The following is an 18,195-nucleotide window of genomic DNA, read 5'->3' on the forward strand; positions in this document are numbered from 1 at the left end:
GAAAAGCTGGTGATTCTTTGGCTTCTAAGATACTCCGTCCAAGCAATAAAAATGCCAAAAGACGGATAACGTACAAATTGGGTGGAGGTGAGTGGTGCACATTATGTTCTGGTTCTTGTACCTAGAAGGTTGAGGATCTTCCCTCGCCTACAAAAATAGGTAAATATCTGGGGAAAGGAGAGGGGAAGAACAGGCAAAAGAAACGAAGGTAGGACAAAAGAAGGAAGGGAGGAAGAGAAAAACGAGAAAGACAGAAGACAAAAAGGAAAGGAGAGAAGAGGGAAGAAGAAACAATACGACGAAGGGAGAAAGGGAGGAAAGAAGGAAAAGAAAAAAGGGAGAAAATAAACAGAATGAAAGAAGCTACTTTTAGATAGGTGATGCAATGGGAATTATCCAGGATAATCCACGAATCTGGATTAATGCCCCACTTAAATGTCCCAGGAGGGCCTGACACTGTGATTATTCTAAGCTGTGCAGTGTTGGGTGTTGATGATCCACCATCTGTGCTTCATACACAAAATCAATCTAGAATTTCTACATATATGCCAACAACTAAAATGAAATTACCTTTGCTAACCTTAAACATCCTCCAATGGGCAAATCCATCCCTACACTGCTAGTACTTGGTTTGAGGATGGTTGTGTTTCTGAAGGTATTTTCTCTAATATTTCTAATTTATAATAATCAAATTTGTTAAAACTTTATCTAAGAACCCTTTCTAAAAATTAGCTTGGTAGTTGGTAGCTCCTCTCCGCTCTAGGGAACATCACATTAATCTACATAATTTTCATTTGTTTATAAATTGTTCATGCACTCAACCACTCTGTACCCTAGTAATGTAGGGGGGGAGTGTTCTCCGTCCTTAGAGCTCACAGTGAAATGGTAAAACGAGTAACAAAATATAGTATTACAGCTATTACCATCAAGGAAGTTCTAAAGGTCAGGGACTGAGAGTTTCAAGGAGCCAATGAGCTCCGGAGGGGCTCTGCCACAAAAGACTGAAGAGAGAGCAGCCGCAGCTAGCAAAAGCCAGAACTCCAGAGCTCTGCCATTCAGCCTACTGACTTGATTTATGCCCCAGGAAACAGGCGAGACCCTGAAAAAGTTACCAGTAACAGTTCTTGCTATTTGCATAACTTTGTGGGATTACAAAGTACTACTCTTAGATACATATCTTTCATATGGGTTATTTCATTTAGCACTTAAAGCAACAACAACAACATAACATGAAATTTAGCCCTGTTTTATAAAAGGAAGAAAAACCTATTGAGGATCAGAGACAACATAAAATACCTATGATTGAAGAGTAATACATTCAATGAGTAGTTTTAAATGCTAGCTAGCTGCTCCTCAGGAGGCCTGGTGGCAAAATGGATGGATCCCAGGTTGGGTGCTAACTGGAAGGTCTGCAATTCAGACACTGGCTGTTCTGTGGAGGAAAATGAGGCCTTCGGCTCCTCTGAAGATGTACAGCCTACAAACCTCAGGGGCAGTCTACTCTGCCCCGTAGGGGCACTATAAGTCAAGCTGACTTGATGGCAACAAGAGGAGTTTTTCGGAGAATCAGTCTGTCCCTTTTCACTAGCGGTGGCGGAGAAGGTATGGACCTTGGGCTGTATAAGGTCCATGAAACCCTTAGTACAAGCTACCCTCACATGCCCCACCACAGAGCAACAGCTCGAGCCATCGCATTGGAAGTTAATTAAATTTTGACCAGTATGGTTATGAATACTATAATATCCAACCGGCCTTGGCACAAAAAAGATTCCCTACCTCTGGTCTATACGATGCAACTAGGGCTAAAGAGATCAAAGAAGTCTTTATTGTTCAGCTAAATTCCCTCAGAGGCAACTTAAAGGGATACTGGTGCAGGACGAGTATCACCATTTTTAGTGTGAAAGTTTTCATCAAACCAGTTGGATATAATGCAATCAGTTAATGAGAAAGTACGATTTACAGTCCATGGCTAATTGGAAAGTAGTTCCATTCTAATTCTTTTTGAGTGTCACAGTTACTCTGTTGGAATTAATGGCTATTCAGCTAACATATTTTGTTTAACATTTTAGTGGCTGTGAACTTTGCAACCACTTTGGTATTCTACAAACTTTCATTTTGATTTGGTTTTGATTGCTAATCTGGAATTATCCGATGATTTTTAGATCTGTATGTCTGTTTTGATACATTGTTTTTCAACAACAAATAGCTAAAAATACATCTCTTTAATTTTTCTATGGGAAAGTGCTTTTATAAATTTATTCTACCTCTCTTTTTATACGAGCTTCCAAAAATTTCAGAGCTGAATTTATGTAGTTGAATAAATATATAATTACACTACTTTTTACTCATAAAAATACTTTGAAGCTATTCTATATATTATGTCCTCTTATGCTCTTATGAAGAGATGTATATTTATCAGAAAGTCAAAGGCTTTTAGGATAACTGGACCTTGATAATTCTGAATTTATCCCAAAGTATAAGATATGCACGATAGTTCAGAATTTACCCAAAAACACATAGAGCAAAGTTTATATATATCTCCAGAGAAATGTTTGCAAGGAAATGCAGCAAGGAAAATGGCATTACCTTTTGGAGAACATCTAAAGCGGTAAGAACAGCTTCCTGTAAACTCGTCAAAACTGCTTCAGTGTAAGACGGAAGAATGAAAGGGGATGCATCTGAGCTGATTGGGACAGACACAGCACTATGCAGTATGACTCCCAACTTCTGCAAGTCATCCATGTTGAACCCAGTTTTTATGTGTTGGTAGAGAGCTGGAAAGATCTGAACTAAGGCTGTAAGAAAGGGTTGGCTGGGAATGAATGTTAGTTTATCAAATGCAATAGGAGGCTTAGTGCTTTCAGATCCAATTTTGTACCAGCTATTCCATGCAGCCCACCAAAGATTCAAATCTTCAAGTTCATCATTAACTATGGGTGGCTCTACGTTACTGTATCTTCCAAGTCTTTCTCCAATGGAATCTGTTCTTACAAACGGCCTGCTCAGCCCAGGGCCCGATATGGACCCTATAAGGACAGGCATAGGTACATTAACTGCAGGTGGGGTCTCAGGCTTCTCTGAGTCTCTGACAGGAGATACAATCTGTAAAATTTCCTGGAAGCTTTTCAGAGCAGCTAGAGATACTTCATTGTTTTTGCTGAGTGCTGCTGACTGTATGTGATCAAGAAGAACATCCCACGCCTTTGAAAAATCTCCTGTATTAGAAAGAAGGGGGAAAATATTACCACCATAAAAGTGACTGACTTTCTCTTACTATAAAAGCAGTTTCACTTTTCTACCTAAATTCTCATAGAATAGAAAAATATGTGTATGTGCTAAGATATTAACTTTGTGAATTAGAATAATTACAACTCAGAAATTCAGGAGGGAAAAATCAAACAAGAGAGGAAAAAGCTTCAGAAAGAAGTCAGTGTATCAAAATGCTGGGTCTTAGAAACACAATTTTACTTCTGAGGAGAACAGAATAAAATCTTACAGGCTTTTTCTTCTTTGTTTGGTAAACAAAAATAAACATCGTTTATTAATGATTACTTAGACCTCTCTATCTTTAGCATGTTTAGTAAAAGGCTGTAAGTTATACAGTATGATACTTGGGTCTTATAGGTCTTAATCAGTCTTTCCCAAAGTGGGTGACACCATGCCTGGGAGGATGCTGGGACAATTCAGGGGGGCTGCAAAGGAAGGTAAGTACACATTAACCTGGATTATGGACTACAGTACTATCGTTTCTAATTGTGAAGGGGTTGCTGAATAATTTTTCTGAAAAGGAGGTGGAAAGTCAAATTAAGTTTAAGAATCTAGGGTCAAATGTATAAAATAAAATGCGATGTGCCCTAAAACCTTAACTTTATACTATGGTTTTCATATTTAAGTAATTTTACAATTTTCTTAAACATTGTTTTGCCCATAAACATTAGTGAATTGCCAAAAGAAAATGCATTATAAAAAATAATGTGACTTTTACAATGAATCTAAATCTGTCCCTTGTGTGAATTTGAACCTGGACTACCATCAGCACACCCCTGGACTGAATAGCTATTCTGTGATACATGTTGGTTTTCACTCACAAATTCAATTTGCTGCCCTAATCCTGTGATCAACTAAACACCTTTACAATGAAGATCTCTGTGGACAGATATAGTAGGTTGTAGTAACTGTCCATAGAGACAGTATATTGAATAGTACGTTGCCACAACATACTAAATACAGCAAATATGACCTTGTTTTTACAACCGTCAAATCTAACGGCTTTGTTACTAGCATGGGCTATTACCCTTATACTCGCATGAAACCAATGCAAAAGCAGGGAAGCAAATAGGCCCACATGGAAGAAGGACACCAGCTGTGTGATCATGAAGCATCGATGGGATCAGGCATCAGGTATCAAGAGATCGCAAGCAAACAACTATATCGATGCAAATGAGGGGAGTTGAAGTAGAGACCCAAAGCCCATTTGTAGATAATTAGATATCTCCCCACCTAAGGGTCATAAGGAAGGGATGATTCAACCAAGGTGCAGTATAGCGCTGACCATCACACATCAGTCCTCTAGTTCCTGAATGCTTCCTCCCCCGACCCACCATCACTACTATGACCCAGTTCTACCTTAAAAATCTGGCTAGACCGGAGAACACACATTGGTGCAGATAAGAGCTCTCAACACATGGCATTCAGGACAGATAAACCCTCAGGAACAGTTGTGGGAGTATCAATATCATGAGGGTAGAGGGATGGTCCAGGACGGGGCAGGGGAAGAAAAGGAGAAACCATCACAAAGTTGGATATATAGTCCCCTGAAGGGGATAAATAACAGAAATGTGGGTAAAGGGAGACAACCGACAGTGTAAGATATGAAATAAAAGCAATATATAATTGATCAAGAATTCACAAGGGTGGGAGGGTAAAAAAGAGGAGTTTATACCAAGGGATCAAGTAGAAAATGTTTTGGAAATTATGGCAATATATGTACAAATATGCTTGATACAATTGATACGGAATGCTGTAAGAGCTATAAGAGCTCCCAAAAGAATGATTTAAAAACAAAAAAACCCCTCAGGAACAGTAGTAGGAGTAGCGATATGATGAGGGTAGGGAAATAGTAGGGGCGGGGGAGGGGGGTGAGAGGGGGAACCGATCACAAGGTTGGCTCTATAGCGCCCCCCCGCCCCCCGCAGGGGGACGAATAACAGAAAGGTGGGTGATGGGAGACAATGGACAGTGTAAGACACGAAATAATAAGAATAATATATAATTGATCAAGGATTCGCGAGGGTGGGCAGGTGGGGAAGGGAGGGAGGGGGAAAAAGATGATATCAAGGACTCGAGTAGAAAGAAATTGTTTTGGAAATACTTATGGCAACACATGTACAAGTGTGCTTAATACTATTGAATGATGGATTGTTACAAGATTTGTAAGAGCCCCAATAAAATGATTAATGTTTTCTAAAAAGGAAAAAGGACAAAGAAGAAAACAACGAAAAATCAGGACAATAGAGTTTCCAAAGTAGGATAGCATAACTACTCTATGGAATATATTTTAAAAAGCACAGCTTTACGACTTTCAGTTTGCAAAGGCTACAGATGACAATTTTCTTTAGAAAATTTTTATTACGAATTGGGTGAAGATCAGTTTTTCATTCAACAATTCATATACTTTTTCTTCCACGTCGCTGATTGTCAATTCCCACAATGTAAATTCATCTCTCCAATTCCTCCCTGAGTATTCTGTATCTATTCCTCTTTTCCTAACCCTTGTGGGATTTTCCCTTGGGTAAATTCTGTCCTTTTGATCTCACTTCGTTGATTATTCTAAGGTGTGTATATCTCAAAAGTGTGTTTAGCCAAAAATTCTCCATTTTCTTTTTAAAAATTAAGAGATAAACCCAAATGCCTACAAGAAACTGAAAGTAAATCTGGCATAAAATAATAGGTACTACTCTACCTGCTTAGGTAACACCTGCCCAATTATTCCACCTTTGCCCAACCATATTTTCTTTATTAAGAAAACTAAGGTATAACTCACATGAACAGAGTTTGGAGTTTTAACAAATTACATTTCAAAACTATTAAAAGAGTTAAATAAACAGTGTTTCATTTGCTATCTCTGTTGAAAAGTCAGAAGAATCAGTATACCTGCTAACCGGATGGTGAATTAATCTCATTGATGGTAAACTAACCTGACTTATAATATCCCATGCCGTAGCAGGGGTAGGAAACTGTGCATTTCCTTTATTAACATACTTTATGTCTAGAAAGAAGTCTCTTTCCTTTAAGAGTATTAAAAATCTGAACCATTTCCCAAAATCAATAATAAAAATTATTTTCTAACTTCATTATAAAGTTTTATCAAAAAGAATTTTGCCTTATATCTTCATCTAGAAAAACTAAATTTTGGTATTAAGAATGATACTTATTGAGGGACGTCTAGATCAATTGGCATCCCATGATTGATAAGAACTTTCGAGACCTGCTGTCGTGAGGAACAACTAGGGTCTTCAAAAGCTTGAGAGGCCATATACAAAGCAACTATTGGGCTCTCAACGTCAAGAGCACAGCAGAGTGTCGAGATCCTAGTACTCAAAGAAACAACTAGTCCAAAGAACGAATGGACCACATGAACCACAACATGTACCACTGGCAGACCAGCTCTACATGGTGTCCACTACCACTAACATACTGCTCTGATCAAGATCACAGCAGCAGATTTTGGATCTAGGAGGGGAAAAAAATTAGAACAAAATTCCAATAACTGAAAAGGCCAGATTTTCTGGTCTGATAGAGACCAGTGGAAGTCCCAAGACTGTGGTCATTTAAGACACCCTTCGAGCCTGGCACAGAATTTACCCTTAGGAATCAACTTTCAGCCAGATAACAGACAGGACTATAAAGTGAGCAACAGCACCAGGGAGAACATGTGGGGCTTCGAAAAGTTTGTGGAAAATGGAATTAAAAGACAGTGGAATTTTCCTACAAACTTTTGCAGTCCCCTCAAAACCTCTCAGAAAATCAATCATGAGACCAAAGGGCAGCAACTGCCAAAAACCAAGCTCAGAAGGCAGGAAGGGGCAAATGGAAATCGGGAAGTCAGAGAGGACTGAGGGGGAAAGTTACTATATTGTGGGGATGGCAATAATAAAGCAAGCATCATTTGGGGGCCAGAAAACAAATTTGCTCTGTAAACTTTCATCCAAGGCACAATAAAAAGTTGAAAAAAATTAAAAAGATTACCATTTGTTAAAATTTAGGGACTGCACAATTAAAATTTGTGTTTTATTCTACGTAAATGTTACATAAAGAGAAAAAATAGATAAAATTAAAATATATGCATTAAGTTACAAAGTGCAAAAGGAATCAGATACTATAAATTACTATTACTGAATTTTTAAGAAAGTTAAGTGAGAAAAAAGTACCTAAGAACATACTCAAATACCTATGAAGGGAGTAAATATGCTTATATTTTAGCACACATTTACATATACCAGACAAAGTGATCTTTGGATATGCATAGCTGATTATATCACACTACAGGCCTTAAAAAAGTTAAACATAAAATACGTACAGCATGCTCATAACTATGTACAATTATCTCTGCTCACATCCATTGCCCCAATAGTACATGTAAAATCTAAGCTGTGAAAACCTACATCCGGGTGGCTCATCCTCAGCACCATCGACATTCTGAGTTGGGCAGTTCTGTGCTGAGGGGCTGTTCTGTAATGTGGTGGATGCTCGGCCACAGCACTGGCTTCTAACCACCAAATGCTAATACAGTCTCCCACAGTTGTGACAACCAAAAATGTCCCCAAATCAAACTTGATTGAGAGCCACTGCCCTTTATGGGCAACAGATTCCTAACAATATCCTGTCACTCTTTTAAAATATATTAGAAAAATCATCCATATCTCTTTGATGCCATTCTATTCTACACACACTATCCAAGTGGCCTTCAGACATGCACATCTGATTCCATCACACTACAAACACTGTTCCGTAGTTTTTCATTACTTAGGATGAAATTCTAACTTTTAAACACGATCTACAAAGTTTTGCATTGTCTGGCCTCTCCCTCTCCCACCAATTCTATCTGTAATCACGCCTTTCCCTATTCACTTCATTCCAAACATTCACACATCCTAGGGCTCCTTACCCTCTGCTCTCCCCTTCTCATATCCCACCCTGAATCTTCCCCAATTCCTTTTATCCAGTCTAACAGAATGATCTTTCCACTGCATCCTCTTGCCTGGTGAATTCTTCCTTAAACTTCAGATCTTCAGCAAAATGAACTTTCTCTAGGTAGCCTATTTGGACCTCTCTGGCTAGATCAAATACCTATTATAATCTCACAATTTTCCACTCCTTCATAGCAGTCGCCATTTTTGCAATTTTACCTTAGGGGGAGCTTCAAAATAGTTCCCCAAACAATGGATATCTTTTAATTCCATTACGAACCCTGACTCAAAACTAAAACAAACAAAAAACAAAACTCACACTTACTGCCATCAAGTTAACCCTGACTCATAACACTCCTATAGGGCAAAGCAGAATGGCTTCCTGTGGGTTTCAAAGACTAAGTTTTTATTGCAGTAGAAAAGTCTCGTCTTACTCCCATAGAGCAACGGGTGGTTTCAAACTACTGGCCTTGTGGTTAGCAACCCACTATGCTGCTAGGGCTCCCTGAACTTTCAGAGGCCCCTCATATATGTATGAAAGTAAAAAGTATTGCTACAAAATCATAAAAGCATTAAACAAAAATATAAAAATGTGAAGCTTCTAGCTCTTGACATATCCTCCATCTAGGTCGCTCTGCTACTGAAGGCGGTGTTTCCGTCTTCCTAACCTTTCTTGGAAGAATTGGTTTTCAATTTACACTATTTTAAAACAGCAGTTTTAACATCCTAGAGGGACTCGATACGTGTTCCTTTTCAACATTTCTCTGTGTTCAGGGGGCGGGGAAAGTGTGAAGGGGCAAGACTGAGTTGCAGGGTGGATGGAGTACAGTTTACCAGTAGAACCGCCTTGCCACCCACCAAAAACTTAGCAGGTCCATCACTTTAATGGGAGTCACTCCTCGGCACAGCTTCTGTCACCAACAGAGCTTTCAGTTTTCTTAAAACTTTTTAATAAGCCCATGATCAGCCTGTGTCCTCTGATTAAAAACTATCAAGATTACTGCTTGGGAATTCCAGAAATCAATTGCCGTAATATTTGTGAGTGGATTTCTCTTCCTTGAAGTTAATTGGCCTTACAGATTAGCTCAGAAATTAGTTTCATTGGATCCTTTTCATGGAATATACACGAATGAACTAAGACCAGTGTATTTATGAGAGCGTGTGCAGCCAATCACGGTCACAGAGACATGTTTGAACACGCGTTGTTGGGAATACACTTGTACGTGAATAAACTGAAAGCCTACTTGCCATATTTTTATTCAGCCAAGTAATTCTAGCTTCTCACTCATGCCTATGACAGCATGGACAAGTCTAGTTTGCAGACATTGCACCCTCTATTGTCTAGGTCACATCAGTGCACATTAAATGCTTTCTGAATAAAAATGCACACTTTAAAGTTAAAATTCATTTTCTTGGGTATTACCAGCATATATAACATTTAAAAGAATCACCTGTGTTTTCCAGATTTCCTTTATCATGAATTCCTTATATAAATCCACTGCATTAAGTCGACTCCAAATCACAGACACCCAACAGGATAGAGCAGAACTGCCCCGTAGGCTCTCCAGTGCTATAATCTCTACGGAAGCAACCCGCCAGGTCTTTCTCCTGAGGACTGGCTGGTGGGTTTCAATCACTGACCTTTCAGTGAGTAGCAAAGCACTTAACCCATTGTACCACCAGGGCTCCTCAAATTATTTACAGCCCCCCTCCACCCCCAAACACATACACACGTACACCCTGGCAAATAGATATATATACCTAAAGGTTGCAATAAATATCTTCTAGTGTTGAAGATCCTTGCTACGCCAGCCAGTGTTAACACCCATGTTTCAGCCCATTGCTTCTCTGCTGTATCCCTTGAATGATGAATGAGAATATTGCCACCTCCTGACTCGATCTTTTCTTTGTCAGCAGTGGTAGAAGACTCTCGAACTCGGTCCAATAGGTGGAAAAGAACCTGAATATTTATTTTTAAAAAATTACATGAATAGTATTGATAACATAAACTCAGTAACGGCATAGAAAACTAGGAACTGTACCAATGTTGGTCAATTCTCATATGTAAGAGGAAAATTCTTAAGTTTATTTTTTTAAGGACATGTATGTGAAAAGTACATGGGAACAGAAAAGCGTGTAAGACTTACTGAGTCTGGGGACACTTTAACACTGGAGAGACATCCTACAGGATGAGTGCCCAGGGGAAGGGAGAGCAGCAATCTGTGATTTAATAAGCCCTTTAGATGATTGTGTTATGTGTTACTATGAGAGGCTTTCAAAAGGTTCAGGGGAAAAAAGTTCAGTCTCTTTTAATTACATTTCCCACACAGTTTAAAGCCCCCTCTATTTAAGAGTATGTACTAGAATAATCTGAAGCAGACGGTGTCATTTTTAACTTGCAGAGGAGCTGGTGGGTTTGAACTGCCAACCTCTGGCTACCAACCCAACACTAAACTCACTGCACCAACAGGCTCCTTAAAAAAAAAACAAAGAAAGAGACATTAAAAGCTAGTAACGTAAGCTAAATTACAATACCTTCCAAATAACAGTGTGCCATGTTGAATGTTGTAATAATGTCCCATGTGCACCGATTGTAGAAAACAGAGTTTGCCCAGCACTCTTCCTTACGGCAGGGCGGGGGTCCACACATAGCTCGCCCAACTTGGCATAAAGACACAACCACAAGCAATCAAATGGTGGTGCAGGATGGAACGGCCGATTCAAAACTACTCCTTTCTCTTCTGCCTGCTTTTGTTGTGCTGCCTCTTCTTTATTTAATTCTTTTTCAATAGTTTCCCCTCTTTGGAAAAAATAATCTGAAATATTCCACTAAAAGATAAAGTAAAAAAAATATCACTTTATTAATATTCTTTATTTTAAACCAATGACTTAAATTTGTCCTAGAAGGCCATTTTGGCTTCAGAATAGAATTTAAATATTAAATCTTTCCTAGAACATATTCAATGAAAATATCTCTTCCTCAGTCAGTACCTCTGGTTGATTTTAGTACAATTTGATGGAAATATCTAGTTTTGGTATTAATTTTTAAAGCTTTACTCTTCTATTATAACTTTTTTTCATATACAGACAATAAAGAAGGGTAATGTGGTGAACTTCAATGTATCGGCAAACTCTCACCCAGATAAAACAATGGTTTACATGTTGCTCCATTTAGTTTACACCCATGTTTTAATCTATACTAAAGATCTTTAAAAATATAGCCAAAATATCATTATCACAACCAACAGCAATAGTACCAAACATTTAATATGTTATAATTTCATATAAATGAAGGATAATTACTCCAAACATACCTTATGACTTAATTCTCAACCAAAGTAAAGCATATAAATAATTATGCCAATAATAAAAACACAAGGGATCTAAGCAGGTGACATCTAGATGTAATTTAATCAGCATAAAATTAACCATTCTTTGGGAGCAATGATATGCGCAGCCTTTGGAAGTCAGTAAAACACAAGTAAACATCTTCCTGATATACTCTTCTAGCTAAGATCCACCTGACATCAGCAACGATGTCCCTTGTTCCACGTCCTCTTCTGAATCTGGCCTGACCCTCTGGCAGCTCATTGCTGTCGATGTATTGCTATAACCACTGTTAGATGATCTTCAGCCAAAATTTACTTGCATGCTATATTAATGATACCGTTCTATAATTTGAACATTCTGATGGGTCACCTCTGTTTGGAATGGGTATATGAATCTCTTCCAGGCAGTTACCAAGTAGCCATTTTCCAAATTTCCTGCTGTAGAGGGAGAGTGCGTCCAGTGCTTCAATCGCTTCTTGGAACATTTCAATTGGAATTCTATCAATTCCTGGAGCCTTGGGATAAGCTAGTCCCTTCAGCACAGCTGGAACCTCTTCCTTCAGTACTATTGCTTTTGCTCATATGCTACTTCCTGAAATGGTGGAATGTCAACTAGTTTTGCATTGGGCAATTCTGATGCACAAGACCTCCTTGACAAATATTGAAAAGCAAGGAGGTTACTTTGAGGATCAGGGTGCACCTACCCAAGGCATGGATTTTTTTTTAAAAAATCCTACATTGGGGGATCTTATACCTCTTAACAATCCATCCATCCATCCATTGTGTGAAGCACATTTGTGCCTATGGTGCCATCATCAATTTCAAAACATTTTCTTTCTACTTGAGCCCTTGGTATCAGTTCGTTTTCTCCCCTTCACTCCATCACGAACCCTTGATAATTTATAAATTATCTTTTCATGCCTTACACTAAACTGATGTTAGTGTAAGAAATGAACTTTTCTGTTGTCCATCCCCTCGGGAGGGGGTTATATGGAGATCATTGTGATCAGTTCCCCTTTTCTCCCCCTATCCCCACCACCACTTCCCCTTCTCCTTCTGGTATCATTACTCTTATTATTGGTTCTGAGTGGTTTGTCTGTCCTGGATTCCCTGTGTTTCCAGCTCATATCTGTACCTGTGTACATGCTATGGTCTAGCCGGATTTGTAAGGTAGAATTGAGATCATGATGGGGAGGAAGCATTAGAAAACTAGAAGAAAGTTACATGTTTCATCGGTGCTCTACTGCCCCCTGACTGACTTGTCTCTTCTTGGTGACCCTTCTGTAAGGGGATGTCCAACTATCTACAGATAGACTTTGGGTCTCCACGCCTCATTTGCAGGTGAAAGCTATACACTGAATAAGGAAGACTGATGGTGAATTGGTGCAACTGAAATATGGTGCTAGCGAAGAATATTGACAGTACCATGGACTGCCAAGAGAATAAAAAATCTGCCTTGGCAGTAAGTAGTACAGCCGGAATGTTTCTCAGAGGCAGGGATGTGGAGACTTTGTTGTCAGGAGAAACAGTCCCTAGAGAAGGACATACCGTTTGGTAAAGCAGGAGGGCAGAGAACAAGGGGAAGGCCTTCAGGGAAATGGACTGACATAGTGGCTGCAACAATGGGTTCAAGCATAGAAAAAACTGTGAGGGTAGTACAGGTCTGGGCAGTGATATGTTCTGTGGTGCACAGAGTCACTGTGAGTCAGATCGACTAAGCAGCACCTAACAAAGCAACATATGCACAGCTTGCTTATACTTATTTTTATAACTATCATTTTAATAGTAAAATATTAATGCAGTTAGCTTACAAAGGAAATCTTTTTACTTTACAAGGTTTCTGAGTTATAATACACATGGAATAGATTGCATAAATATAGGAAACAGATATCTACATATTTACCTCAGGCCATATTAACAATGCTGTAACTTTTAATTTTTTCATTTGTATAACAAAGAGATATAAAACGAGGCCTAGAGGACAGTAATTAACGAGCCCACAGGGCAGACCGACAACACACAGGAGCACAGGCCTTCGGAGCACATGTTGCTGTCGTGAGGTGCATCGAGCGGTGCTAGACCTAGTCCTCAGAGCAACAGCCTGGCTTGTCAGGTCAAAGAGGTCTTGCGCAGTAGATTACTCTTTACACTGGCCCACTGAATATCTTTCTTTTTGCAGCTTACCATTGTGATTTGGGTGAAAGTTTACAGAGCAAATTGGGTTTCCATTCAACAGTTCACAGACACTTTGCTTTGTGACACTGATTGCACTCTTCCCAAATTTTCCTTACGATCTGTTTCTATTTGTAGTTGTTTCGTATCCTTTTCTGCCTTCTGAGCTTTCCTCAGTCTGGGCAAACACTGACCTTTTGAGCTCCTGCAGCTGATTTCCCATGGTGTGCACACCTCCTTGCTACTACCAGTCACATTGTAGGTCTGTTGTTGGGACTGGTCTTCATGTCTCGTGGTTATGAAGGCTGCTGAAGTGCACCTGGTTTATTTTCCTTTGGACTAATTGTTTCCAAACATCTTTGATTTTCTTCACTCTTCTTTTCTCTAAATATCTTTCTGGTATACTTTCAGTTCTTATTAAGTTTTCTCATGAAAACCATGGGAAAGGCTCAATATAGCATGATTATTCCAAATACTAATGGAATATTTCTTAAAGAACTTCATTTAATCCTTAAATCAGTTAAACAATTCCCACTGAGTCTAAAGAACATTTAATTCACATACACTCCCAACTGTGTAACAGGAGCTCTCTATTGTACTTTCATCAGAAAGGTAATACTTACAAGTAAACCTATTGAAGTTAAACTAATATTCAGTTCTTGGTTATGAAGTCCAAAGCTACCGGCAACATCTACAACTATCTGTAGACAAGTGCAAGGCATTGTTGGTAGAAAGTCTGTGACAACTAACTGAAGACACTGGAATGCAGTTCGTATTAAGGATTCTCTGAAAATATAAAATAAATTTACATGGATGCATTAGAAAGAAATGTGAAAGAAAAATGATAAACTTTACAGTAATTTAAAATAAGCAAAGCAAAACCCAAGATAGATGAAACTAAAGGGAAAGGAAGTAAAATAAGGGTTTGGGGAGGGTGGGGTACAGTGGTGGTGGGACAGGGGATAAAAGGGGGACGATGTCAAGGAGTCTAGGAAGAAAAGGAATGTTTGGAAACTGATTGTGTTAGCAATTGAACAATAATGTTTGATGTGACTAAACTATCAAATGATATATGTAATAACTCCCAATTAATAATGAATTAAAATAAATATAAAAATATTATTTTAGAACTTAAACAAATCTTCCCTTTCTTCTTGTATCCCTTTTTAGATGTTAAATTTAAACACTTACCCTTGATCATTCCTGATTGCTCCCATGACTCCAAGCACTAATGGCCATCCAGGCCCAAGGCTGTCTCCCTGACTCTGCAGAATCTGCAACACACATTCTAATTGCTTGAGTCGGATATCAGGATGGTTAATATTGGACATTTCCTTTAATGGATTCAATAAAAGCAACTGCAGCCTCTGAAAAGAGAGCGAAAAACTAATTAGGATAAAAGTTCTAAAGATAGGAAGGCTTTGCTACTGCTTTTTTAGGTTACTCTACTCAGACTCTGGCAAATAGAAAAATTGTTACTACGATACACATGATTTTAACTTGTAACAATAATCACTAAAGGTTACTTTGGTCATATCTTTTAAAAAATAAAAATCGATCTTCGAAACCACGTGTGGTGTCCAATCGGGCCGGCTCGCACTGTCCATGTGGGGTTCCGAGACCGGGACTTTTTATGGAGCAGCGGGCGGTTTCACACTGGGGGCCGTGTAGTTTACAGCCCAGCGAGCAACCCACTATGCCATTATGGAGCAGGGACACGGAGGTATTTAAATATAGTCTGAAGACAATCTTAAACGAAGCACATTAGCTTTCTCTTAGAGATCCATGGCCTACATGCAAAACAGATGAATACAAACCCACCCTTAGAACATCCCTTATTTGATAAGTTTAAAAAAGAATTATATATGAGGCAGGTTGGTTATATACTATACATAAAAACTGAGATGGGAATCTCCCTCCTCAGATTACCTGGTTTTGTGAAAGTGGGGGATCATGATTAAACGTTAGACCTGCTTTAATAAGTGAAGTTAAAGCTTCTGCTCCCCATTCTCTCATTCGAGAGTTTGGATGCTGGCAGACCTAGAGGTATATACAGTGAACAAATATGAAATATTTCATTTTTATAATTAAGTTACAAATTATACATCTATTTGCAAAAGGAATAATCTAAATATTATGTTTTCTGTTCTTTTCAATTTTTAAATTCACCAAATATTCATCAGTAAGAGTTTTAAAAATATGTAGGTATCTAAATGTAAGTTAGCTTACCTTCTGAATATGGGGACAAAGAGGAAGCAATAGAGAGAGGAAAAAAAGATGAAACTAAAATAAGGTATAGGAAAAAAAGATTTCATAAAAGTAAATGAAATGTCATCAGAGAGAATAAAAGAAGTAAACTGATGGTAAACTTCCTAATTTAGTCTAATGCAATATTTTAAAATTATGCTAAAATTTTAAGAACATGTTTTCTTACCATTTGATGAGAATGTCTAATAATGAAGAAGTAGACCTATCAATCTTAATTTATAAAAGCCCTCACAAATGCAAACAACAACAAAACCCTCATGGACTTGTTTTTCTTACTGAGAATAATATCTTTCCCAAGTTATTAAAATAACAAAAAACAACCAGGGTAACCTGAACTACAAACATATGTACAGACAGATATATACCCCCCTCAAAAAAAAAAAAACCTCACTGCCATCAAGTTGATGCCAACTTATATTGACTCTGGAGGACAGGGCAGGACTGCCCCTGTGCGTTTCCAAAATTGTTACTCTTCACGGAAACAGAAAGCCCCGTCTTTCTCCCACGGAGCAGCTGGTGGTTTCAAACTGCTGACCTTGCTGTTCAATACAGAACGCAGCCCGACAATGCATAACCACGATGCCACCAGTTATTATGAAATGACTAATTATTATTAACCACTCAACTTGACTACAAAATGATATACATTTTCAGATAAAATTCACTGGCTCTATCTATTGACAAGTTTTCACTTTGTAGAAGAGCTATCTTATAATCATATAAGAGGTTATAAATGAGCACTATAACTCCTAACTCTCAGTCCCAATTACTCTGAAGCTGTTTCAGAACTCGCTGGAATGGAGGTGATCAAAAGACCATATAACGAAATAATGAGGTCCCAAGTAGAAGGTCAAACAACCGAAATGAGTCTTCAGAGATTTCACTGCTATCTCTCATTTCAAAATTTCACCAATTTTCAGTCACTAAAAGCAAACTATTCCCTCCTCAAACAAATTACTCAATTCAATATGTGCTTCACACTATATAACAGATACAAATACAAGGTCAGAAAAGGGAGGAAAAAGAGTTATTCTGATTTTTAAAAATGTTTCCTAAATCATTGTTGTAAGTGTTTATCTTTATTTTGGCAATTTAATCATCATCCATGCACAAATTATATGTCCTTCAAAAACTCTTAAATAAACTTTGCAATAAAATGTTTAAGAAAAAGGGGTTACCTCAAGTAGATGGCCAGTCAGAGGTCTCCATAATATTTCTATTCGATGCATGTTAACAAGACCAGTTTCTAATAATTTGGCAACAGCAAAAAGAGATGGTTCCTAGGGAGAAAACATACTGCATTTTTGATACCACTAGGAAAACTGATGGCTTCGACTGTAAATAAAACTGAGAATAGTCTGAAGGGCATTATTGTCGTTATGATGTGATAGAAAATCAGCAATAAGTATTCATTTGCCATCAATAGTTCATTCTTTCAGCTACCCTTGACTATGTAGAATGGCCCAACTGGAAAATTTGGTTAGGAAGAGAATGCTTTCATGGGGAAACAGTCAAAATTTTAAAACTATACCAGGTACACAGAATAAATGGCTACTATATGGACCCAGGAATAATAAAAGAACCATGACACCTGAAAATATCCAGGCTTTCTGTCTGAAGGTCAGGATGAAAACAAAGCAAAGGAGACGGTAGGAACCAGGGGAAAAGGTACGAAGTCAAGGCTATGGCCGGGCTTAGGACTGTCAGTTTTAGATAATAGAATAAAGAGACAGAGAAAGCAGCTCTCTAAAGTCTATGGCATATCAATAATCAGAAAGAGAATCAATAATCAGAAAGAGAATCACCCACAGGTAAATTAGTCCATGTGTTACAAGGTTCAAGGGGGAAAAAAAATCACGGGGCAACTATCTCTCATCTAATGCTAAATCCACTAACTGCAAACACATTTTACTAAACCCATGAGTATTTTCTAATGAATTACTGTAGTACGTCACACTGAGACATGGAATTTTACAAAAGGAAGAACTCACTAAAAGAAAACAGAAAAAAAATATTTTAAAGAAAATTATAAGCATAATAATTTATAACTTTTAGAGGAAAAGATTTTCACTACGTAGTATATATATTTAACATTCTCTGGTATTGATAAAATCTAATATGAAAATGTCTAACAACACATTTCTTCCCTAGAAGTCAGTACATTGAAAGAAGTACAAAGGGGCTTTAAGACAAATCTTTTTTGATACATGTGGCATTTTATAGTGCTCATCAATAAA

General features: G+C 38.1%; 1 protein-coding gene across 2 annotated transcripts in view; it reads right to left on the bottom strand.

The window, feature by feature from the left end:
- MON2 (MON2 regulator of endosome-to-Golgi trafficking) overlaps positions 1–18,195 on the bottom strand; it is a 111,681-nt gene that overhangs the window by 38,622 nt on the left and 54,864 nt on the right. For both annotated transcript variants that reach the window (XM_075551347.1, XM_075551348.1), the window contains exons 20-26: positions 17,137–17,238; positions 15,620–15,730; positions 14,882–15,057; positions 14,314–14,476; positions 10,725–11,018; positions 9,951–10,149; positions 2,587–3,215 (exon numbers count right to left, since the gene is read on the bottom strand). In XM_075551347.1, the coding sequence (XP_075407462.1) occupies positions 2,587–3,215; positions 9,951–10,149; positions 10,725–11,018; positions 14,314–14,476; positions 14,882–15,057; positions 15,620–15,730; positions 17,137–17,238 (1,674 nt within the window). The remainder of the gene's footprint in view (positions 1–2,586; positions 3,216–9,950; positions 10,150–10,724; positions 11,019–14,313; positions 14,477–14,881; positions 15,058–15,619; positions 15,731–17,136; positions 17,239–18,195) is intronic.

Source organism: Tenrec ecaudatus, chromosome 6 (assembly GCF_050624435.1).
Source record: "Tenrec ecaudatus isolate mTenEca1 chromosome 6, mTenEca1.hap1, whole genome shotgun sequence".
NCBI lineage: Eukaryota > Metazoa > Chordata > Mammalia > Afrosoricida > Tenrecidae > Tenrec > Tenrec ecaudatus.